This window comes from Pelophylax lessonae, assembly GCF_965119305.1.
Source record: "Pelophylax lessonae genome assembly, chromosome: 2".
Taxonomy (NCBI): Eukaryota; Metazoa; Chordata; class Amphibia; order Anura; family Ranidae; genus Pelophylax; species Pelophylax lessonae.
Window position 1 is genome coordinate 721,021,946 of NC_138769.1, and position 25,282 is coordinate 721,047,227.

Sequence of the window (25,282 nt, forward strand, 5' to 3'; positions counted from 1 at the left end):
GTTGTTTCTTCCCTCAGGGTCGTTTGACAAGGGATCAGAGCCCTTCGTGCCTCCTCTGGAGGATCCACGCAAACCTGGTCTGGCAAGTCAGGTGCGGGCTTCTCCAGACCTGCGGACAAGGCCCCTTCAGCTGGAATGTGTGCCCTCGCCCATATCTGGGGTGGGGGACATCTTCGCTGGTTCCCGGACCCGTGGAATCGAGAACAAGATGGTACAAGAACAAATGGGTCAACTAGGTGATTCGGTCCGGCTACAAGATCGAGTCTCGTTCTTACCCTCCTGTAAGGTTCTTCCTTTGGCGTGCGACTGTCTGACCTTTTAGTTTACGGGTGATGGTCCAGGTTCCGACTTCTAAATGTTTTCAGAGTTTTTACTAAAACCTGTTTACAGTCCCCAGTAAGAAAGGCAATGTGTGTCCAATTCTGGACCTCAAGACGCTGAACTGCTTTGTGCGGGTACAGAAGTTAAGAATGGAGTCTATTCGCACAGTGGTGGCTTCCCTGCATCAGAGGTTTTTCTGGCCTCCATCAACATCAAGGACGCTTACCTTCACATTCCAATATATGTCTGTCTCCAGCACTTCCTCCGCTTAGCTGTGGGAGAAGAGCATTATCAGTTTGTTGCGTTACCTTTCGGTCTCACCTCTGCTCTTTGGGTCTTTACGAAAGTGTTGGCCCGGTGCCAGAATTGTTATGCCAATGGGGGATCGCAGGACTGGGGCTACTTGGTAGTCCTCCGTCTGCGAGCGGAGTCTACTACTGCACTGGTGGAAAACCTGGAAATCACCATAACGAGCTTAAGGGAGTTTGGCTGAATTCTAAAATTTCAGAAGTCTGCTTTGGTTCCATCCACAAGCTGGACTATCTGGGTCTGACTCTGGACTCGCCCTTAGCCAGAGTGCTCCTTCCTCTGGACAAACTCCAGAAACTACAGGCTGCAATTCATCTCCTGCTGTCCAGCAGATGGTCATCCCTCCGGACTTGCATGCGGGTGCTGGGTCTGATGGTGTCTACCTTCGAGGCGGTTCCATTTGCACATTTCCGTACGAGGTCCCTGCCAGGGAGATTCTGGCCAAATGGGACAAGAATCGCAGTCTCTGGACAATCAGACCCAACGAAAGAGTACCTGATATGGTGGTTTTGTGCTTCAGCTGGGCAAATCCTTTCTCCCCTTGTATTGGACAGTGGTCCCCACGGATGCCAGCCTGTCCGGTTGGGGTGGAGTCCTCGGCAAATATTCTTCTCAGGAAATTTGGACACTAGAAGAGTCCAGACTACTGACCAATGTCTTGGAACTCCAAGTGATCAGACTGTGCCTGGAACATTGGACGGATCGTCTTCAGGGATGTCCAGTGCGTATTTAATCGGACAATGCCAGGGCTGTTGCTTATGTCAGTCACCAGGGAGGCACAAGAAGTGTCATAGCGGCTCTGGAGGTAGCCGGCTTTCTAATGTGGGCAGAATGGTTTGTTCCAGCCCTTTCCGACGTACACATTCCCGGGGTGGAAAACTGGCAGGTGGATTACCTCAGTTGGCAGATGTTGGACCAAGGAGAGTGGTCCCTTCATCCAGAGGTGTTTCATCAGTTGTGTCTCCGGTGGGGCATCCCCAAGGTGGATCTGTTGACTTCAGAGGTGCAGAGGTTTCTGGCTCGGTCACGGGTTCCTCTGGCGGTTGCCACAGATGCGCTGGAGGCCCCGTGGGGTCAGTATCGTCTGATTTAGAGCTACCTTCCTCTCAAGCGTCTGCCAAGACTTCTACACAGGATCGAGGCAAAAGGGATTCCGGTCATCTTAGTGGCCCCGGACTGGCCACGCCGGGCTTTGTATGCCGATCTGGTGCGGCTGGTCGCTGATGTTCCTTGGAAGCTTACTCTCTGGGAGGGTCTGCTGTCCCAAAGACCAATCTTCCATCATAATTTTCAGTGGTGGGTCAGTGTTTCCAATGCTGTTAAAAGCTAGGAAACCTACTTCTAGGAAGATCTACCATTGTACGTGGAAGACGTACATTGTGTGGTGTTAGTCTCTTGGGGTTCATCCTCGCTCTTGTTTGGTGGCTCAGATCTTGACCTTCCTTCAACAGGGGGTTGAGCAGAAACTGGCCTTGAGTACTATCAAGGGTCAAGTGTCGGCCTTAGCTGTCTTCTTTCAGCAGACCTTGGCTGCATACTCCCTGATGCATACTTTTCTTCAAGGAGTTAGGCACTTGATACCTCCAGTGCGGTCTCTGTTGCTGCCTTGAGACCTCAATTTGGTGCTCTGTCCTCCAGAAGTCCCTTCTTGAGAATCTTTGGGAGATTCTCCTGCTTACACTGTCCCAGAAAGTGGGATTTTTGGTGGCTTCACCTCTGCTTGCAGGGTGTTGGAATTGGTGGCATTATCCTGTCGTTCACCTTACTGGTGGTTCACAGTGATTAGGTGGTTCTTCCCCCTGTCTGTTCCGTTCTCAGGTCAACTCTGATTTTCATCTGAATGAAGACTTTGCGTTGCCTTTCCTGTGTCCCAGGCCAACACATCCGAAGGAAATTGCTTTGCATGCCTTGTATGTGGACCGGGCAATTGGGGTGTACCTGGCAGCTACGGAGTCTTTTAGGAAATCAGACTCACTATTTGTGCTCACGGATGGGCCTCGGAAAGGGTTGTCTTTTTCCTCTGTGACCATTTCCAGAAGGAGGCACAGGTCTATTCCATCCAGGGTCAGGTTCCTCCTTTCCCTGTCGAGGCGCACTCTACTCGGGCGCTCAGTGCCTCGTGGGCTTTCCGTCACCAGGTGTTAGTGACACAGGTTTGCAAGGAGGCCTCCTGGTCGTCGATGCACACTTTCACAAAGTTCTATAAAGTGAATGTGTTGGCATCTGACGGATGCTTCCTTTGGCCGCATGGTTATTGCAGGCTGCTGTTTAGAGGATCTGGTCCTCTTTGAGGGTGTATTGTCTTTTTTTTTTTTCAGGTGAGCTCCAATTGTTTTGGTTGAGCTCCATGTTACCTGGTTGGCTATAGTTAGCCCTGGGAATTTCTTTTTCGCTGTCCCCCCCCCCCCCTTCATTTTCAATACTGCTTTGGGACGTCCCAATGGGTAAGAAAATCAGGAGCTTGTCAGTCAATGAACGAAAGACAAAATGGGATTTTTGACTTAATGTAAAATCCATTTCTCTGATGTTTATTAATGGACACAGCACCCACCCCTCTGTGGAGTTGTAATTCTGACACTGCTTGTAACAAAACTGAGTACCTATAGCAGAGAAAGGGAGTATACCCCCTGGGACTGCTCATAGAAGTAGCCAGACTTTTTTACTGCCTAGCGTCATTCTCCTGTAGGGGGCAGTATAACCCAATAGTGAAGAAGATCAGGAGCTGTGTCCGTCAATGAACATCAGAGAAATGGATTTTACGCTAAGTCAAAAATCCCATTTCTCTTACGTCCTCCGACAGTCGCCGCCCACTTCATATTCATCACCAATGGGGTTATTTCCTCTATTCCGTAGGAGTAGCTAGGCAATAGAATATGTTAGTACAAAGACTTTTAACATATCCCACCCCCAGGGGGTGGTCCCCTCAGTACATAACCCTCCACTTCCTGTATCCAACTCAGTTTCATTTGTCTAGCTGTCAGGAGTAGCTGGAAGTTTCTGTGCTGGGGCACCTTGTCTCAGCTCTCTTTCCTTTCTTTGGATTTTATTTGAGTTTTTTCTCTCTTTCTTGTTAGCTGTTATTTTACCAGCGTTAGTTAGTTCTTCGGAAGAAGAGGATCATGCGGGCTGCGTCTCGGGCTGACCCCCCTGGTAGCAGGCTGTGGGTCAGTGGTTTCTCAGCCCACCATCGAGCGTTCAGTCAGGTATCGCTCCTGAGTTATCTGAACGACCCATCCCTGTTCCGTGCAGGGATGCTAGGTGAGGTGGCCACCTCACCGGACGCTGTGCGGTTTCTCAACCCACCTTCTGATGCGTCCTGAATGCGACTCTCCCTGCCTCATGTACAGCGGTTTGTTCGCCTGTGTGGGTCCCCCACGCCATGTAAGAGGTAAGTGCATTTATGTGGGGACCTGTCTGTCTGGGGGGTGTCAGTCTGGGACTGTGTACCTTGCCCTGTGATCACACTATTACGTTTTCCCTATCTCTCACATTGCATGCTGTGGGCTGCAGGAGGGGGGGCTGGCTGCACTCTGTGTCAGTTTTCTGTCTGTGTGAACGGCTGTGTGCTGTGGGGCTTGAGTTTCTCATGCTTGGGGCACATTACAGCGCCGCTGCGGCGGTTTACCATGTTCCTTTTTTGGGCAGATGGTGTGTTTTACTTCACCCTCATGGGGTGTGGGAGCAGCGGTTTCGGCGCCAAATCGGCGCCATTTTGGCTGCGATCGCTCCGGCCGCATGTTTTACATGCATGGCGGCCATTTTCTTGTAGCCTCCATAGGCTTTAATAGAGCGCCCTGTATGCCAGCACTTCCTTTCCTTCAGGAGCACCGCAGGCAGCAGCAGCAGCACCGATCTCTCCAGGTTCATTTCTCTCTATTCCCTGTATCCTGCCTTGGTATACTTGTCCCTGTGGGGGTCCCTTGTGTGGGGTGCTTAGTGTGAGTGGGCTACGATCGCAGCGCTCTCTTAAAGGGGCGGTCACCCATTTATTTTTGCTACTACAGGGGCATGGATTCTCAGGAATGCAAGTTTCCTGCCAATTTAGTGGGAAGCCAGGGGACTGCGGTTCCCCCCCCCCCCCCCGGGGGGATTTGGCTGCGATTGTGGCTAGCCTTGCGACTCAGGTGCAAATGCTGGTGGCTGCTCATTCCTCTAAAAGGCCCAGAGTTTCAATTTCCTCTGATTCAGAGGGTGATGGTACTGGGGCTGCTGTGGCAGAGATCTCCTTATCGGGGTCTCGTTCCTCCCTGGACCTTATAGGGTCAGAAATGGAGGCTGAGGTAGAGGGGGTTGATAATTCTCCCCCTGGCTCGTCTGAAGAGCTTGCACTCATGGATGAATTGGTTGCTTCTATCAAGCAAACTCTGCGTTTGGAGGAGGAAACATGTCCTCCAGCTGCCTTGGCCGCTTATGGGACGCAGAAAAGGCGCAAATCATCGCAGATGTTTCCATGGACTGATGATTTTTAGCGCGCTGTGAAAGAACAATGGCGTAATATACGCAAACCTTTTGCTGTACCAAGTAGGTTTAAGCTGCGCTATCCTTTTACGCCCGCTACTGTTGAGCGTTGGTGTGTCCCACCTCCGGTGGACCATGCGATAGCAGTTTTGAACAAGTCCACTGCGATTCCTGCTGAAGACACCCCGGTGTTCCGGGATGCCACGGACAAGAGGATGGAGTCCCTTGCCCGTCGTACCTATTCTATTATGGGTTCTATGTTGAAAGCTTTATTTGCTTCACTTATGGCGGCCCAGGCGGTCGCGAGCTGGACGCAGGTGCTTAGGCGTGTCCTGGTGGCTGATTCTGCCCCCCAGGCGACTTTGGATATGGTGGATCAAATCCACCAGGGTGTCATGTATTTGTGTGATGCGGACCTGGATATGGTTCCGTTGGCTGCACGTGTACACAGTGTGGCGGTGTTATCTCGCCGCCTGGTTTGGTTGAAGTGTTGGTCTGTGGATCAATCTTCACGTAAGACCTTGGCCAATCTGCCTTTTGATGGTTCTCGCCTTTTTGGCGAATCCCTGGATGCCCTAATTAAAGGGGTCACGGGGGGTAAGAGCACGCTCTTACCTCAATCCCACAAGACTAAGACGGCTCCGGGAAAAAAAAAAAAAAAAAGAATGCTTTCTTTCGGCCCCCTCAGGGGTCCTTTCGTGCCTTTCGGTCACACTATAGGGGCAAGCCGTCCAAGGGTCAAGGCTCCCACAAGAAGCCGTGGGCAGGTAAGCAAAAGTCCGGCCAATCCGGTTCTGCGGCCCACAACAGTGCGGCCTGAAGGGGCGCCCTCACCCGAATCACAGGAAATCGTTCGATCTGGCTACAAGATCGAGTCTCTCTCTCGGCCGGAGAGCAGATTTTTTCCCTCAAATATTCTGTTATCCCCGGAGCGTTTGCGGGACCTGCATCTAGCGGTGCAGGACCTGAGGGCTCAGGGAGGGGTGGTCCCGGTGCCTCATCGGGACAGATTTCGAGGGTTCTATTCCAATCTGTTCACCGTGCCCAGGAAGGAGGGCAAGGTGCGTCCAATTCTGGACTTGAAGGCGCTAAACCGCTTTGTGCGGGTGCGCAAGTTCCGCATGGAATCCCTGCGGTCGGTGGTGGCTGCCCTGGTTCCGGGGGAGTTCATGGCTTCCATCGACTTGAAGGATGCATATCTTCACATCCCGATTTTCGAGGGTCACCAGAGGTACCTTCGATTCGCCATAGCGGAAGATCATTACCAATTTGTGGCGTTGCCTTTTGGTCTCGCCTCGGCTCCGAGGGTGTTCACCAAAGTGCTGGCACCGGTTCTGGCTTTGTTGAGGGCCCAGGGCATTTCGGTTCTGGGGTATCTGGACGATATTCTGGTTCGGTCTGCGACCAGCCAGAGTCTGGAGAAGGATCTGTCCATCACGTTGCAGACTCTGCAGGAGTTTGGTTGGACGATCAATTTTCCAAAGTCGACATTGTGCCCATCGGTTCGGATTTCTTACCTGGGTATGATTCTGGACTCTGTCCAGGCGAAGGTCTTCCTGCCGGAAGAAAAACTCGCAGCTCTTCAGGAGGCAGTCAGGTCCCTCAGGGACGTTCCATCTTCGTCCATTCGGACGTGCATGCGGTGTCTGGGATTGATGGTCTCGGCTTTCGAGGCGATTCCCTTCGCCCAGTTTCACACACGGGATCTCCAAGCGGAGATATTGTCCAAGTGGGACGGGCGTCCGCAGTCTCTGGATCTCCAGATGTCATTGAGTTCTCAGACCAGAAGGGATCTTCTGTGGTGGCTTCAATCCCCCTCAGTATCGGGGGGCAAGTCTTTTCGTCCCCTTTCGTGGACGGTGATCACCACGGACACCAGCCTGTCGGGCTGGGGTGGTGTTCTGGGCGTTCTGTCCGCCCAGGGTGTTTGGTCGACGGAGGAATCCTCCCTTCCGATCAACGTTCTGGAACTGCGAGCGATACTCCTCTGTCTTCGTCGTTGGACGGACAATCTTCACGGCTACCCGGTTCGGGTGCAGACGGACAATGTCACGGCGGTGGCTTACATCAATCACCAAGGGGGCACCAGGAGTGCCCGGGCGGCTCGAGAAGTGGCCGCGATTTTGTCTTGGGCCGAGACGCATGTCCCGGCAATATCGGCAGTTCACATTCCGGGGGTGGAGAATTGGCAGGCGGATTATCTGAGCCGCCAGACCCTGGACCAGGGGGAATGGTCCCTTCACCCGGCTGTCTTCCAGATGTTGTGCGCGAGGTGGGGTCTTCCGGAGGTAGACCTGTTCGCGTCTCGTCTGAACAACAAAGTACCACGGTTCGTGGCAAAGACGCGCGATCCTCGGGCAGACGCGTCGGACGCGTTGGTTGCCCCGTGGCATCAGTACCAACTGATGTATGCGTTCCCACCGATTCAATTGCTGTCCAGGTTCCTTCGCTGGTTACACGCGGAACCGACCACGGTGCTTCTTGTGGCACCGGACTGGCCTCGCCGGTCCTGGTACGCAGACCTCGTAAATCTGGCAATCGACGCCCCGTGGCGTCTGCCTCTTCGAGAAGATCTTCTGTCGCAAGGACCGATCTTCCATCCTGCTTTACAGTCGCGGGCCTTGACGGCCTGGCTGTTGAAACCGAGGTCCTGAAGAACAGGGGTCTTTCCCCTGAGGTCATTCACACCTTAATAAATGCGAGGAAGTCTTCCTCTGGGAAGGTTTATTACCGTACTTGGAAGGCGTATTTTGCCTGGTGCGAATCCAGGGGTTTCTCTCCTGACACCTATTCGGTGTCTAGGGTGTTGCCCTTCCTTCAGACGGGTGTTGACCAGCGTCTGGCGCTGGCCACGATCAAGGATCAGGTGTCTGCTTTGGCCGTTCGTTCTTTTTCAACGGCCTGTGGCATCTAATTCTTTGGTTAGCACTTTTGTGCAGGGGGTACGTCATCTGATCCCTCCTAGGAGGGACCCTCTTCCCCCTTGGGACTTGAATCTAGTTCTATCAGTATTGCAGCGTGCTCCTTTTGAAAGGATCAGGGAGATCTCGCTGTCTTTGTTATCCAAGAAGGTCGCCTTTTTGGTGGCTATCACCTCGGCTCGTCGAGTGTCGGAGCTGGCAGCCTTGTCCTGCAAGTCTCCGTATCTGGTTGTGCATTTGGACAAGGTGGTCTTGCGACCTAACCCTTCTTTTCTTCCAAAAAGGGTTTCGGACTTTCATCTCAATGAGGACATTGTCCTACCTTCGCTTTGCGTGAAGCCGAAGCATCCGACGGAGGTGCTGCTTCACTCCTTGGATGTTGTCCGGGCGATTAGAGTCTATCTCAAATCGACTGAGTCTTTTCGCAAGTCGGATGCCTTGTTTGTCCTTCCGGAAGGTCCTCGGAAGGGCATGGCGGCGTCGGCTTCTACAATCGCCAAATGGATCAGACAGACCATTGAACAGGCCTATGCTTTGAAGGGGAAAGTTCCCCCTGTACCTGTGAAGGCGCACTCTACCAGATCTCTGAGTACGTCTTGGGCCTGTCGTCATGGGGCCTCTGTGGCCCAGGTGTGTAAGGCGGCGACTTGGTCGACCGTACACACTTTCGCGATATTCTACATAGTAGATGTTCAGGCATCGGCTGATGCTTCCTTTGGCCGCAAGGCTCTTAGTGCGGCAGTTCCCTAGAGCCCTTGTTACGGGGTCTTTGGTTTTTTGGGATATTTGTTTTTTCCCTGGGTTTTCTTGCTCCTGTTGAGCGAGTGTTTTGTTCTTATGCCCAACTGGTTTCCTTCCTTTGGTAAGGTTCCTTTCTCTGATGGGGAGACGGCGTTGCCTTGGGCGCGGCTGCGTTCTTCCCACCCCTCATGTTTACACTGCTTTGGGACATCCCCATTGGTGATGAATATGAAGTGGGCGGCGACTGTCGGAGGACGTAAGAGAAAACGGAATTTTTGTAAAATCTTACCTGTAAAATTCCTTTCTCTGAGTCCTCCGACAGTCGCCGCCCCCGCCCCTCTTTTGGGGTTTTGATGTACTCTCTACTGCTATTCCACTGAAACTGAGTTGGATACAGGAAGTGGAGGGTTATGTACTGAGGGGACCACCCCCTGGGGGTGGGATATGTTAAAAGTCTTTGTACTAACATATTCTATTGCCTAGCTACTCCTACGGAATAGAGGACATAACCCCTTTGGTGATGAATATGAAGTGGGCGGCGACTGTCGGAGGACTCGGAGAAAGGAATTTTACAGGTAAGATTTTACAAAAATTCCGTTATTTTTTTTTTCACTTTGATTTTCAGGGTGTCTTTGAATTCAGCCCTCTGTAGGGTGATAATTTTTTATTTTCAAGAAACGATGTGACATCCTTTCATTCCTAACACATTACCTAGTCCATACCAATATAGATATTTTTCCCCATTGAGATCTGATGTGTTTTCAAAGTGTTTCTTTAATTTTTTTTGAGCAGTGCATGTGTGTGTATATTTTAACTGATAAATACCATACATTGATCTAGATTTCTTTAAAGCAAAACTACACTGTATCTGAGCACCACAAACTGAAAATGAGAAAACTCATCCTTCCACCCATGTCTCCATGCTTTATTTTCTTTATTTTGAGAAGAAATCACTTTAAAAAATTCCCAACAACCCCCCCCCCCCCCCTCTCGAATCTGCATTTCTAGCTGCAGCCATCCTGAGTGAGGGCAAATGTTTAATTTAGCATTTTCATCTGGAATCTTCTAGCTCAGGCATGCAGGCAGGAGGGTTTTGCTTAGCGGAGAATACCCCTCCTCCAGATGAAAGAAAGAATGGCCAATGAAGACTCCTAGGATGTATGACATAATTTTTGGCTTAGGCCAGAAACCAAGAAGAAATGGGGAAAAAAAAAGATTATAACAAGTGATTATAATATACCTTCCTATCTATTTACTAATGCTAGCACCATAAGGATTAAAATTGTTTGAGTTGATTGAATGGGCTCAAATCGCACCAAGGTCGTGCATGCAGCATTTTTGGGAACGCACTGCACCTGAATTGCATGGTCATTACCTACCATGCGATCTGGTGCAGGCAAATGCGCTGAGTTTTGCGACCTGCATTTGGGGTGTCGTTAAGATTACACTGACAGCCGCTGCGGATCACAAGGGCAGTGGAATTTGAATGCAGTGCAGGAAGCGGTATGCAGGATTTCCTGCACCTCATTGGTGTAAACCTAAAAAGATGTTTTATCGAGATCAGGGGTCACACCTTTGTTCTACATTTGAATTAAATATTAAATACAAAGAAACAATACTTTGTTACTTTGTATTTACTCAGTAACACTTGCAGACTATCTAAAATTGACAATTTACACAAGCCTGGCTGCATTTTGACAGCCGCTCCTGCTGTGTAATACAAAACTGTTACGGCTGTCATTTTGACAGCAAGTAATTGACAGCAATTGTGGGAAGCAGAGGGAGAGGTGCTGGATGTAAAAGATTCAGCCTAAAAACTTTGTTATAGTGTGCGCATTGCTGGTAATAATGGAGGGTGGACTTGCGCTCAGAGTTGGGGGGTCACTAGTAAACTGAAAGTAATCTCAGAGGAACCACTGAAGTGTTTTTTCTGGACAAGAGAGGTCATAGTAGGTACCCTGTGGAGCTCACAGGTAGGCACAGGTATTGTCAGATATTCCAAACTGGATATCACGACATGTCTGCAGAAATACTTGCACATATTTATGGAAATAGCTTTCCTTTTGTAAGTTTTTAATCTTCATGTACAGTAAACCCCCCTCCATCGCGGTGGTTACGTTCCGGACCCACCCCCACGAAAAGTGAAACTCCGCAAAATAGAAAACCCCTATTAAAATACACTGTAGGCATGGTTTTTTTTTTTTTTTTTTTTACTATCACTGTACTTTTAAAAGCATTTTAAGGTCTTTAAACACACTTTTAAAACAAAAGAAACTCATTTAAACACTTGAAATATACTGGGAGACAGAGCAAGAGCTGTGGAAAACACAAAAATATTAAATTTTCAATGATTTATATAGTAAAATAACATTACAGAAAAAAACGCATTATACCGGGACCACAAGAACTGAACCGCGATAGAGCGGGGGTTTACTGAATTTGGTTACCTTTAGGCCATAGATGAGTTGAGAGCTCACCAATATTCATGAGTGGGTAGAGGTCTGCTTGTCATGGGGATGAGTTGTTTCACTTTTCTTTGTGGCAAAGGGAAGATTTGGGCCCTTTAAAGGAGAGGTAATCACATGGGCAAATTTTCCTTGTGGGATTCTTATCGCCCCCCTAGTGGGTCAGAAATTACCAGATCATTGTGAGTGAAGCTCAGCACCAAGCATTGCTTACCTTATTAGGTTGTTTGTGGCTTGTGTGATTGTGCTGTGTCATTTGACCCCCTGTATCGCCTGAAATACCTGGCAGATCCTACCTGGCTGTGCCCCCTTTAAACTGACCACGGTTAATCATGGCTGCTGAGCTCTGACACTGTGGTCAGTTTACATGCCTCCATCATCTGCAGCTCTCCTCTGTCCTCTCTGCTCTCCCCCCCCCCTCCCTGTCTGTCTACTCCACGGTCGTCGCCCCCCCCCCCCCTCCTGCTGCTCTCATATTGCAATAACCTTGCAACAATCCCCTCTGCTATGTTAAATAATGTCCCCAATGCATTTTTTTATTTTTAAAAATGCCGCTGTGTACCTGATTTCAGAGTGCCAACCGGCGCTCACTTGACCGGCTGCCTAGCTCCTCCTCTCCTTTCCTCCTCCTGGCTGACGTCAGCGGGGGTTTCTCAGTCCCGCCCGCTTTGCTGTCAGCTTGAGAAAGGAGAGAGGAGGCCTGTCAGCGCTCTGAAATCAGGTACACAGCGGCATTTTTTTAAAAAATCGAACGCACTGTGGACATTATTTAACATAGCAGAGGGGATTGCTGCAAAGTTGTTGCATTGCTTAACCACTTTACCTCCGCTTACATGGAGGCTACTGCGGCAAAGTGCCGCGATCCCGTCCAGCGACGTAGACCTACGTCGCTGGACTCCGCCCCTTGTGGGCGGCGCTCGCGCGCCGCCGGAGGCTCGCTCCCGCTGTGTTCATTCACAGCGGGAGTCGGGCCAGCGGAGGAGCAGCGGCGATTGCCGCTGCTCTGCCCCGATCGTCGGGGATCGAGTCTGGAGATCCGCCCGCTGTATGTAAACACAGCAGGCGGATCTCCATAGTGACAGGGACTGACAGATCGGAGTGTTCAGCATAGCTGGACATCCGATCTGTCCTTCTGTCACACAGTCACCTCCCCCCCACACGTCAGTAAGCACCAGGCATACATTAACCCCTCCCTCTCCAATAAAATTAACCCCTTCCCTGCCAGTGTCATTTTTACAGTAACAGTGCATATATATAGCACTGATTACTGTAGAAATGTCACTGGTACCCCCAAAAGTGTCAAAAATGTCAGTCAAGGGTCCGATCTGTCCGCCGCAATGTCGCAGTCCCGCAAAAAAAATCGCAGATCACCGCCATTACGCGTTAAAAAAAAAACACCAAAAATAACAGAAATCTTTCCCTTAGTTAGTAAACGCAATAACTTTTGCGCAAACCAATCAAAATACGCTTATTGCAATTTTTTTTACTAAACATAGGTAGCAGAAAACAAATTGGCCAAAAATTTAAAAAAAATTTGATTTTTACATTTTTTTGGGGGGAATTTCATATAAAAAAATGTGAAAAATATTGTTATTTTTTCAAAATAAACGCTCTTTTTTTGTTTATAGCGCAAAAAGTAAAAATCGCACAGGTGATCAAATACCACCAAAAGAAAGCTCTGTTTGTGGGAAAAAAAGGACGTAAATTTTGTTTGGGTACGGCGTCGCACGACCGCGCAATTGTCAGTTAAAGTCGCACAGCGCCGAATCGCAAAAAGTGGCCTGGACGGAAGACAGCAAAATCCTCCGGTGGTAAAGTGGTTAACAACCACTTTAAGATGCTCCCAGACATTGAAGTTGAATTGAACCTAAAAAAAATACACTGACAGGTAGGATTTTCATGAGAGGAAAAACCCTATTGGTCTCTTCTGACATAACTGCTTCTCCCTGCCTGTTGATGGTAAAGTTGTTCTAAAGTCTAAAGGTTTTTTACCTTTTAATGCATTAAGGCAAAAAAAAACAAAAACACCACACTACTTGTCCTTCGCACCCTCAACCCTAAACACCTCTGACTCCTGTCCAGGGCTGTCCTGGCTGATCTCACTGGAGACACTGCAGGCAGCAGGAACCATATAACTGCAATTGCAAAGTGAACAGTCTATTTTCCTTGAGTAATTCATCCCCGAAGCTCACTACAGAGACTCAGGGGTTGATTTACTAAACAGTGCCTACAGTTACAGGTGGCCAGTGAGGGCCTGTTCCCAAGCTCCTTTTAATAGTTGGGAAAATATAAATAATTGGATGTCCAAAAAAATACCTAGAACCTGGCCACAGATTTTATTTATTGTATCTGGTTCCAGAGACCCTAGAGGACAACAGCTAGCGTAGAGGAAGTTAGAGTGTGTGTGTGTGGTAAAAATGAAAATAATTTTTAACCACTTCCTACCCAGGCTGTGTTCAGTATATGGATTCACATCCATGTTCTAGTTCTAGGAGTGTGTCCCTGAACATTCTCCCATGTGCGTGCTTCCCATCCCCTGGGGGGCATATCAGCAAATCTCTGCCACTACTGTGTGCCTTGGACACAGTGCATCACAGATTGGGGTAAAAGGCCAATTACAACAGCCCTTAAGCACGTGATCCCTGTGTCCAATCACAGATGTAAGCACAACAGGTCTGTGCCTGTTAACGGCTCTCCTTCCCTCACACAGAGGCAGTGTATGAGGGAAAGAGAGTGGAATCTGTGGAGGGGAGCTGTGAGTACAGTATTTTACAGTTCTACACAGTGCCTTGATGATCAGTGTAGTCCCATCAGTGCAGCCTCATTAGTGCACACTGGTGCAGCCTCATTAGTGCCCACTGGTGCAGCCTCATTAGTGCACGCTGGTGGAGCCTCATTAGTGCACGCTGGTGGAGCCTCATTAGTGCACGCCGGTGTAGCCTCATTAGTGCACGCCGGTGGAGCCTCATTAGTGCACGCCGGTGGGGCCTCAGTAGTGCACACCGGTGGAGCCTCAGTAGTGCACGCCGGTGGAGCCTCAGTAGTGCACACCGGTGGAGCCTCATTAGTGCACGCCGGTGGAGCCTCATTAGTGCACGCCGGTGCAGCCTCATTAGTGCACGCCGGTGGAGCCTCAGTAGTGCACACCGGTGGAGCCTCATTAGTACACACTGGTGGAGCAGCCTCATTAGTACACGCCGGTGGAGCCTCATTAGTGCACGCCGATGGAGCCTCATTAGTGCACGCCGCTGGAGTCTCATTAGTGCACGCCGGTGGAACCTCATTAGTGCATGCCGGTGGAGCCTCAGTAGTGCACGCCGGTGGAGCCTCAGTAGTGCACGCCGGTGGAGCCTCATTAGTGCACGCCGGTGCAGCCTCATTAGTGCACGCCGCTGGAGTCTCATTAGTGCACGCCGGTGGAACCTCATTAGTGCACGCCGGTGCAGCCTCATTAGTGCACGCCGGTGCAGCCTCATTAGTGCACCCCGGTGCAGCCTCATTAGTGCACCCCGGTGCAGCCTCATTAGTGCACACCGGTGCAGCCTCATTAGTGCACGCCGGTGCAGCCTCATCAGTGAAGAAGAAAAATTACTTATTTGCAAAATTTTATAACCAGAAACTAAGAAAAAAAGTTTTTTCTCTTACGTCCTCCGACAGTCGCCGCCCCTTCATAATCTTCACTAATGGGGTAATTGACCTTTGCTCCGCAGGAGTAGCTAGGCAACAAGATTTGTTAATATCAAAGCTTTTAGCATATCACACCCCTAGGGGGTGGTCCCCTCAGTCAATACCTCCCTGCTTCCAGCATCCTCAACTCGGTTTTCAATTGCCTAGCTTAGGAGTAGCTGGCTGTTCCTGTGCTGGGGCTTTCGGTCTCAGCCTTCTATCCTCTTTTTGACTTTATTTCAAGTATTTTTCTCTTTCTTTTACTTAGCTGTTTTTTTCTCAGCATTAGTTTAGTTTTCTTCGGATGAAGATGATCATGCGGAGCTGGGTCTCGGACTGGCCACCCTGGATCCCAGGGCTGAGAGCCAGGGGTTTCCCCAGCCTGCCATCGAGAGTTCAGCTCAGATTTTCCTGGCATATTGAACGACCCATCCCTGTTCGCTGCAGGGATGCTGCCTGTGAGGTGGCTACCTCACCGGACGCCATTTGCGGTTTCGCACCGCAGTCCACTGCGTCCTGGCTGCGACTCTCCCTGTCCTCAGTACAGCGGTTTGGTCGCTAGAGAAGGCTCCCCACGCCATCCGGAATGGTAAGTACATTTCTATGTGGGGACCTGTCTGTTTGGGTGTCAGTCTGTGACTGTGTGACCCTGCATGTCTGTGTAAGTGCTGAGCTCCCTGTCAGATTCCTGTGTGGAATAGCTGCCTTTCTGTGGGCTGCGGGGGGGGGGGGGCTCTCCCGCTCTGCTGTGTGTGATGTATGGGGCAGACTGGGATCAGACATGCTGTGCGGTGACCGCTGATGCGGCCCGCCATTTTTTCTCGGCAAACTGTGGTGACTGGCCCTGTGTGGTACAGCGTGGTGTTTTGGCGCCAAACGCCGCCATTTTGGCGGCGATCGCTCCTGCGAGCACATGTCGGCGCCATTTTCTTATTGCCTTGATACCCTCAGCCGAGCGGCCATGTTTGTGAAGCCTTCATAGGCTATATAGGGCGGCCAGTCATTGCATCACTTCCTTTTTTCACTGGAACAGCGATCGGTGGCAGCAGCTGTGTGCTCTATCCAGGTTTTTACCTTCCTTATCCTGTATTTCCTTGCTCAGTGCTCCTCATCCCTGCGGGGGTCGGTACATAAAGTAGTGTACGGTGGGCTGCGCTCGCCGCGGTCTTAAAGGGGCAGTCCTTTATTTGAGTTGATACTGGGGCATGGATTCTCAGGATTGCAAGTTTCCTCCCACCCTGGTGGGGGGCCAAGGGGCTGCTGCATCCCCCGAAGGGGCTGATCTGGCTGCTGTTGTAGCGAACTTGGCTTCTCAGGTGCAGATGCTAATGGCTGATCGATCCGCAAAACGGCCCAGATTATCTATTTCTTCTGATTCAGAGGGCGATGGGGCTGCTATGGCTGGAGTGCCCTTCTCAGGGTCTCGTTCATCTCTGGACCTTGTGGGGTCTGAGGGGGAGGCTGAGGTAGAAGGAGTTGATACTTCTCCCCCTGGCTCGCCTGAAGAGCTTGCACTCATGGATGAGCTGATTACTTCTATCAAGGAAACACTGCATCTGCAGGATGAACCATGTCCTCCTGCTTTGATGTCCTCTTATGGGACGAAAAGGAAACGCAAATCAGCGCAGGTTTTTCCCTGCCCTGCGGAATTTCAGCGCGCTGTTGATGAGCAATGGCGCAATTTAAAGAAGCCTTTTACTGTGCCAAGTAAGTTCAAGCTGCGTTATCCATTTACACCCACCACTGATGAGCGTTGGTGTGTGCCGCCTCAGGTGGATCATGCGGTGGCAGTTTTGAATAAATCTACTGCGATTCCTGCTGAGGATACCCCGGTGTTCCGGGACCCTACGGACAGGAGATTGGAGTCTCTGGCCCGTCATACTTATACGGTTGCTGGTTCTATGCTAAAGCCTATTTTTGCTTCCATTATGGCAGCCCAAGCTATTGCGGATTGGACGCAGGTGCTCAGGCGCACCCTGGTGGCTGACTCTGCTCCGCCGACAACGTTGGCTATGGTAGATCAAATTCATCAGGGTGTCATGTATTTGTGCGATGCGGACTTGGATTTAGTCCCTTTGGCTGCACGCCTCTCTAGTGTAGCGGTGTTGAACCGTCGCCTGATATGGCTGAAATGTTGGTCGGTTGATCAATCTTCTCGCAAGACTCTAGCTAATCTTCCCTAAGCGGGATCTCGCCTTTTTGGCGAGTCTTTGGATTCTCTGATAAAGGGAATTTCCAGGGGTAAGAGCACTCTCTTACCCCAAACTCACAAGAATAAGTTTGTTCGCGGTAAGAAGAATACCTCGTTTAGGCCCTCTCAGGGGTCCTTTCGTGCCTTTCGGTCGCAATACAAGGGCAAGCCCTTCAAGGGCCAAGGCTCCCAGAAGAAGCCGTGGGCAGGTAAGCAGAAGTCCGGCCAGTCCGGGTCCGCTGCCCATACCAATTCGGCCTGAAGGGGCGCCCTCACCCGGTTCTGGGGTGGGGGGACGTTTGCTCGGTTTTCTTCAACCCTGGCTGGCCCGCATTCGGGACAGGTGGGTTCAGGAAATCGTTCGATCTGGATACAAGATCGAGTTTCTCTCTCGGCCGGCGAGCAGATTTTTTCCCTCAAATTTTCAGCTGTCTCCGGAGCGTTTGCAGGATCTGCACCTGGCGGTGCGGGATCTGCGGGCCCAGGGAGTGGTGGTTCCGGTGCCTCATCGGTACAGATTTCGGGGGTTCTACTCCAATCTGTTCACTGTGCCCAGAAAGGAGGGCAAAGTGCGTCCGATTCTGGACTTGACAGCTCTGCGCTCAGTGGTGGCTGCCCTGAGTCCGGGGGAATTCATGGCCTCCATCGATCTGAAAGATGCGTACCTACACATCCCCATTTTCGAGGGTCACCAGAGGTACCTTCGATTCGCCATTGCGGAGGATCATTACCAATTCGTGGCGTTACCCTTCGGTCTCGCTTCGGCTCCGCGGGTTTTCACCAAGGTGCTTGCGCCGGTCCTGGCTTTATTGAGAGCCCAGGGCGTCTCTGTCTTGGGATATCTGGACGATATCTTGCTTCAGTCTGCGACCAGTCAGGGCCTGGTGAACGACCTGTCCACCACGATGCAGACTCTGCAGGAGTTTGGTTGGACGATAAATTTTCCAAAATCAACGTTGTGTCCGTCGGTTCGTCTTCCCTACCTGGAGATGATCCTGGACTCTGCTCAAGTGAAGGTCTTCCTGCCGGAAGACAAGCTCCGCACACTTCAGGACGAGGTCAGGTCCCTCAGGGACACTCAGTGCTCGTCCCTCCGGACATGTATGAGATGTCTGGGTCTAATGGTCTCGGCTTTCGAGGCGATTCCCTTCGCCCAGTTTCACACGCGGGGTCTTCAGGCGGAGATTTTGGCCAAGTGGGACGGGCGTCCACAATCTCTGGATCGGCAGCTTTCGTTGAGCCGCCACACCCGAAGGGGTCTTTTGTGGTGGCTCCAGTCCCCGGCGGTGTCGGGGGGCAAGTCCTTTTGTCCCTTGTTGTGGAGGGTGATCACCACGGATGCCAGCCTGTTGGGCTGGGGTGGTGTTCTGGGCGTTCTGTCCGCCCAGGGAACTTGGTCGGAGGAGGAATCCTCCCTTCCGATCAACATTCTGGAATTGCGAGCGATAAAACTTTGCCTTCTGCATTGGTCGGAACGGCTTCAGGGCCGTCCGGTTCGGGTTCAGACGGACAATGCCACAGCGGTGGCCTACATCAACCATCAAGGGGGCACCAGGAGTGCCCGTGCTACTCGGGAAGTAAACAGCATTCTGTCATGGGCCGAGACGCACGTCCCGGCGATAACGGCTGTACACATTCCGGGGGTGGAGAACTGGCAGGTGGACTATCTGAGTCGTCAGACCCTGGACCAGGGGGAATGGTCCCTTCACCCGGATGTCTTCCAGATGTTGTGCGCGAAGTGGGGTCTTCCGGATGTGGACCTGTTCGCGTCTCGTCTGAACAACAAGGTGGAAAGGTTCGTGGCAAGGACGCGCGATCCTCGGGCAGACGCGTTAGTGGCGCCCTGGCATCAGTATCGTCTGATGTATGCCTTTCCACCGATTCAGCTGCTGTCCAGGCTGCTTCGCAGATTGGCCTCGGAACCGCACGCGGTGATTCTGGTGGCACCGGACTGGCCTCGCCGGTCTTGGTACGCAGACCTCGTAAATCTGGCAGTCGACGCTCTGTGGCGTCTGCCGCTTCGGGACGACCTTCTGTCTCAAGGGCCGATATTCCATCCTGCTTTACAGTCGCTGGCTTTAACGGCCTGGCTGTTGAAAGCCAGGTCCTGAAGGATAGGGGTCTCTCCCCTGAGGTCATTCCCACTTTGATCAAGGCTAGAAAAGCCTCTTCGGGAAAAATTTACTACCGTACTTGGAAAGCGTACTTTGCCTGGTGTGAGTCCAGGGGGTAATCCCCTCACTCATACTCGGTGTCGAGAGTGTTGGCTTTCCTCCAAACTGGAGTGGACCAGCGTTTGGCGCTGGCCACAATTAAGGGTCAGCTTTCTGCGCTGGCCGTTCTTTTTCAGCGCCCGGTGGCGTCTTAATTCATTGATTAGCACCTTTGTTCAGGGGGTGCGACATTTGGCCCCTCCTAGGAGGGAACCTTTGCCTCCATGGGACTTGAACTTGGTTCTGTCCGTGTTACAACAGGCTCCCTTTGAAAAGATCAGGGAGATCTCGTTGTCTCTGCTGTCCAAAAAGGTTGCCTTTTTGGTGGCGATCACTTCGGCTCGCAGGGTGTCGGAGCTGGCGGCTTTGTCCTGCAGCTCTCCCTATTTGGTGATTCACTTGGATAAGGTGGTCTTGCGACCTAACCCATCTTTTCTTCCGAAAAGGATCTCGGAGTTTCACCTGAATGAGGACATTGTCTTGCCTTCGCTTTGCGCGAAGCCTAAGCATCCGAAGGAGGTGGCTTTGCATGCCTTGGATGTTGTTCGGGCGATCAGGGTTTACCTGTCATCGACTAAGTCCTTTCGCAAGTCGGATTTCTTATTCCTCCTTCCAGAGGGACCTCGGAAGGGCATGGCGGCGTCGGCTGCTACTATCGCCAAATGGATCAGACAGACGATTGTGCAAGCCTATGCTTTGAGGGGGAAGGTTCCTCCTTTCCCTGTGAAGGCGCACTCTACCAGATCTCTGAGTACGTCTTGGGCCTATCGTCATCAGGCTTCTGTGGCCCAGGTGTGTAAGGCGGCGACTTGGTCGTCCGTTCACACCTTCTCAAAATTTTACAAAGTGGATGTTCAGGCATCGGCAGATGCTTCCTTTGGCCGTAAAGTTCTTAGTGCGGCAGTGCCTTAGGGTCCCTTGTTTGGGCCCTTGGCTGTTGGGGTGTTTTTACCCCTGGGTTACTTGTTCTTCCTGGGTTGTTGCTCCATTTGAGCACGTTTTCCTGTTGCCAGGTTGGTTCTCTTACTTGGTAAGGTTCCTTTCTCTGATGTGGGTACTGCGTTGCTTTATGCGCGGCTGCGTTTTTTCCCACCCCTCATGTCTACACTGCTTTGGGACGTCCCCATTAGTGAAGATTATGAAGTGGCGGCGACTGTCGGAGGACGTAAGAGAAAACGGAATTTTTGTAAAATCTTACCGTAAAATTCCTTTCTCTGAGTCCTGAGTCCTCCGACAGTCGCCGCCCCCGCCCCTCTTTTGGGGTTTGTTTATGTACTCTACTGCTATGCTACTGAAACTGAGTTGAGAATGCTGGAAGCAGGGAGGTATTGACTGAGGGGACCACCCCCTAGGGGTGTGATATGCTAAAAGCTTTGATATTAACAAATCTTGTTGCCTAGCTACTCCTGCGGAGCAAAGGTCAATTACCCCATTAGTGAAGATTATGAAGTGGCGGCGACTGTCGGAGGACTCAGAGAAAGGAATTTTACTGTAAGATTTTACAAAAATTCTGTTTTTTTCCCCACAAATTGTGGTCCTTTTTTTTTTTTTTTTTATTTAGCAAAAAATAAAAATCCCAGTGGTGATTATATATGTCCAAAAGAAAACTCTGTCTCAAAAAGTTATTAATACCTTGTATGGGTACGGTGTGGGAGTAATTGTCATTCAAAGTGTGACAAAACTGAAATCTGAAAAGTGGCCTGGGCAAGAACGGGGAGAAAGTGTCTTGTATTAAAGTTGTTAAATGTATTTGTTTTTATTCCTGATGTGTTTTTTTTTTTTTTTTTTTTCTTCACAGGATGCCGGCTTGCTTCATAAAAGGATGCTCTTTTAGCTGGCGTCAAAAGGATCCTGACATCACCTTGCACGTCTTTCCACGCGATCCGGGAATGATAAGGAAATGGCTCCTGCAAATCTATCGTAGTGAAGAAGGCCTCGAGGAGTTTGTGGAAAAGATACAGAACAGCAAAAAAGGAGTCTACCGTATTTGTTCTAGACACTTTGCCGCCGATTGCTACGAAAAGAAAAAACTAGGGAAGGTGTTCAGAAAGGATGCCATACCCACAATTTTCCCTTGGCTTCAGCCATACCCTTTGGAAGAGGAACGCGTGGATCACCCTTATGCCAAAAAGAGGAAAATGGACACAGACTTGCCGGAGGAATATTTCGATGACATGTCAGCTGAAGAAACCATTAGGCCTTCCGTAACGCATGTGTCCACCCCTGTGTCGACTTCAATACCTACACCTCAGGAGTTTGTGATGTCACAGTTTGCAAGTAAAATTCTCACCCAAAGCTTTCCCGAATATCCGACTTCACAGAACAGTGTCTGCGCAGCAGAAGATGTGTCCAACTACTCGTCATCCTGCCAGAACACGGATGAGGTAGGGTATTACGGTCTCCCCCCTCATCCAAGAGGGAAGAGATATTATCGACCCAGGACTCGCCGCACAGTTGGTACAATGACTCGACGCTATCCGGGAATGTCGCACAAAACAATACAAGTTGACAGGCCAATAGGAATGAAGGATAAGGCTGCGCAGATATTGCGAAGGCCACCTCACAGGTCTATAGCACTTCAGTGCAACCTCGCCAAACTTCCTGCATTGACGCAAGCAGGAAAACCACAGTCGACAAAACCAATCATTCAAAAACTTGATGATCTTCACACAAACCCCAACACGGCCTCATTTGCAGACTTTGTTGAAAATTCCATGACTATTCAAGTCATAGAGGAGGAGGATGAACCGCCAATGTCGCCAGAACTGTCCTCTATTGAGAGCTTTGCAGACGCACAGTCTGATGCAGAACCCGAGGAAACGTCTATTCCTGACCTAGATGAAGCATATAGCCCATGTGTAGAGGTGGAGGAGGACTGTAGTCAAGAAATGAGTGAAAATGTTCTAGCAGATCCAAAAGAAGCCGACATTACGCCCATTTTCTTGCCTGAGACTGAAGCTCCAGTGGACCACGTCAAAGAGAGAAAATTTATCGTTTTTGAATCCTGTTTAAATAAGTTACTGATGTGCTGCAAATGCTTAAAGATGGCGAACTGCCGCGGAAACATAACAAAACTAAAAAAATACCAGATCGGCTCGGCGCTTTTAGTAACCGCCGTCTGTTCCATGAAGCACGAATTTCACTTGTGGACCAGCCAGCCCATGATTGGGCGAATGCCCATTGGAAACCTTCTCATATCTTCCAGCACTTTATGCAGCGGATCCAATTTTTTTAAGGTAGAGAGTTTTTTCCGCCTCGCTGGAATTCTTGGAATCTCACAGCCCACCCATAACAGTAACCAAAACCTTTACTTGTTTCCCGCAATTGATCACCACTGGAAGCTAGAGAAAAGAAGCCTCATTCAAGACGTGCAAAGCAGACCCATAGCACTAGTGGGAGATGGCCAGTGCAAGTCCTACTCGTCCCGTGCCAAATGCTGCACCTACAATTTCTTGGAATACCACACTAAAAAAATCATTGACTTTCAAGTGGAAAAGTTAAATCCTTCCGAAGCCGCATCAGGCCTTGAAAAAAAGACATTCCAATCAGCCCTTGACCGCATGATCAAGGAAAAACTGAATGTCCGTCTCCTCTGCACAGACCGACATACAGGTATCAAAAAGCTGTTGAGGAAACACTACGGTCGCATCAAACACCAGTATGATGTCTGGCATGTGGCAAAGTCTGTGGGCAACAAGATGGCAAAGGCCAGCAAGAAGCATGGTTGTGGTAAACTGGCAAGGTGGATCGGGCCTACCAAAAGCCATTTGTGGTGGTCAGTCAGAACCTGTAAACAGAATCCAACTTTACTGAGAGAGAAATGGACCTCTATTGCACACCACGCGTCAAACCAACATCATTGGGATGAGGCAACTCTATACAGTTCCTGCCATCATGATGATGAAGAAGAAGAGGAGGAGAACAAGGAATGGCTAGTGGCGGGTTCAGAAGCCCACCTCCAACTAAAGGGCGTTGTGTTGGACGAAAACCTGCTTGACGACCTCAATCACCTCTCCAATTTTTGCAACACAGACGAACTTGAGGTGCTTCGTAGCATCACCGGAAAGTACCATGCCAAACAAACTCGGTATTCTGTGGAGGGTGTGGTGGCCCGTTCACAGCTAGCCGCTCTGGATTACAATCGGAACATCAGCCGGATACAGGGCGTGCTAAAAGCAGTGTCTTACGGTGCAGGCGGAAAAGCCAAAAAGGATTGGGTGGAATCCAAAATTTACAACCCCGCCAACCAAGACTTTATGAAGGATATCATAGCCGACGTTCTGTCCTTTGCCGACGGAAAGAAAAATTTTATTTCGGCATCCCAACAATCAGAGGTTTCCAGAAAAACCACCCCTATTCAGAGGCCGGCTAGGTGGAAAATGATGAACAAATGTATTTACAGATTCCCTGAAATGATTGAATAGATGGACCTGTGCAGGGCAGTAAAGGCAAAACTGGTCCTTTATAGTTCAAGGAACTCTTGTTACTTTGTATATATAGTCTTTTTTGTTTTTTACATTTTAATGTTTTGTTGTCATAATAATTTCTTGTATTATGTATATATACTTCTTTGAATTGTAATCGCTCATGCTTACCTACTTAAAGTGGAACTTCAGTTGCCTCCCTTTGTGGTCAATGAGCGTGAAGGTTCTGCAGTGGGGGCTGCAATACATTTTTTTTTTTGTTTTTGAGAATGGGTAAAAATTTTGTGGATTTTGTTGGTGGTTGTTCAAATTACCCTCCGTTTTTGTATTGTCATCAGGGAATTGAGTTTGAAATTTCTCTAGCCAGGATGCAAAGACCAATAAAACGCTGACGGATATTCTAACCCTTCTCAATTCTATTCCCCTCACAATAAAAGGTTTTGGCTGAAGTTCCCCTTTCAAGTGTGTCACAAAGATTTCCCTTTTAAAAATGCTATGCATACAGAAAATTAACTGCTGACCCACCCAGAAATCCAGTGAGCTCATTTCATGTTTTACAGCATATCTGTGGTAAAAATATGAAATGATAACTTCCACATTGTAGTTCATGTGCTAGAATCTAGCCTACTCCGATTAGTCTGAACAATCTTGTAGTTTGTAACCTTGCTTTAGGCCCCTTTCACACAGGCGGACCGTTCAGATCGACCTGTCCGTTTTTTTGGCGGATCTGAACGGACGCCCCATGCATCTCTATGGGGGATTGGATGTCAGCCGAGACATGTCCGTTGACATCCGATCCGATCCGTCGAATCTGGACGGATGGAAACCCTATTTTCCATCCGTCCAACAGATCGGATCGGGTGAGAACAGACAGACAGTCCGTTCTCATCCGATTCCCCCATAGAGAACAGCGGGGACCTGACAGCTCTGTCTCCGCTCACAGCGCGGAGACAGAGCTGCCATCCACCTGCTCAGCGGGGTATCGGCAGATCAATCCCCCGCTGAGAAAAACTGAGTCTGCCAATGGATTCTACAGTGTGAAAGGGGCCTTAAAGTGATTTTAACTTACTTTAACCACTTCAGTCCCGGAAGGTTTTACCCCCTTAATGACCAGGCCGTTTTTTGCGATTCGGCACTGCGTTACTTTAACAATTGCACAGTCGTGTGACGCTGTACCTAAATACAATTGATGTCCTTTTTTTTCCCACAAATAGAGCTTTCTTTTGGTGGTATTTGATTACCTCTGCGGTTTTTAGATTTTGCGCTATAAACAAAAAAGTGCGACAATTTTGATGAAAAAAAAACACAATATTTTTTACTTTCTGCTATAAAACATTCCCAATAAAACAATTTAATAAATCAAATTTTTTTTTATCAGTTTAGGCCAATTTGTATTCTGCTACATATTTTTGTTAAAAAAAAAAAAATCCCAAAAAGCGTATTTTAATTGGTTTGCGCATAAGTTATAGGGTTTACAAACTACGGGATAAATTTTATATATTTTTTTATTTATTTTTTGTTGTTTTTATTAGTAATGGCGGCAATCAGCGATTTTTAGTGGGACTGCGACCTT

At 49.7% G+C, this 25,282-nt stretch overlaps 1 protein-coding gene across 1 annotated transcript in view; it reads left to right on the forward strand.

Moving 5' to 3' along the window:
* Window positions 1-23,992, forward strand: part of LOC309547339 (uncharacterized protein) — a 58,849-nt gene extending 34,857 nt beyond the window's left edge. Inside the window, exon 3 of the mRNA XM_082247175.1 lies at window positions 21,084-23,992. Within this exon, the coding sequence (XP_082103301.1) occupies window positions 21,085-23,709 (2,625 nt within the window). The 5' untranslated portion in view covers window position 21,084 and the 3' untranslated portion in view covers window positions 23,710-23,992. The remainder of the gene's footprint in view (window positions 1-21,083) is intronic.
* Window positions 23,993-25,282: the final 1,290 nt, after the last annotated feature.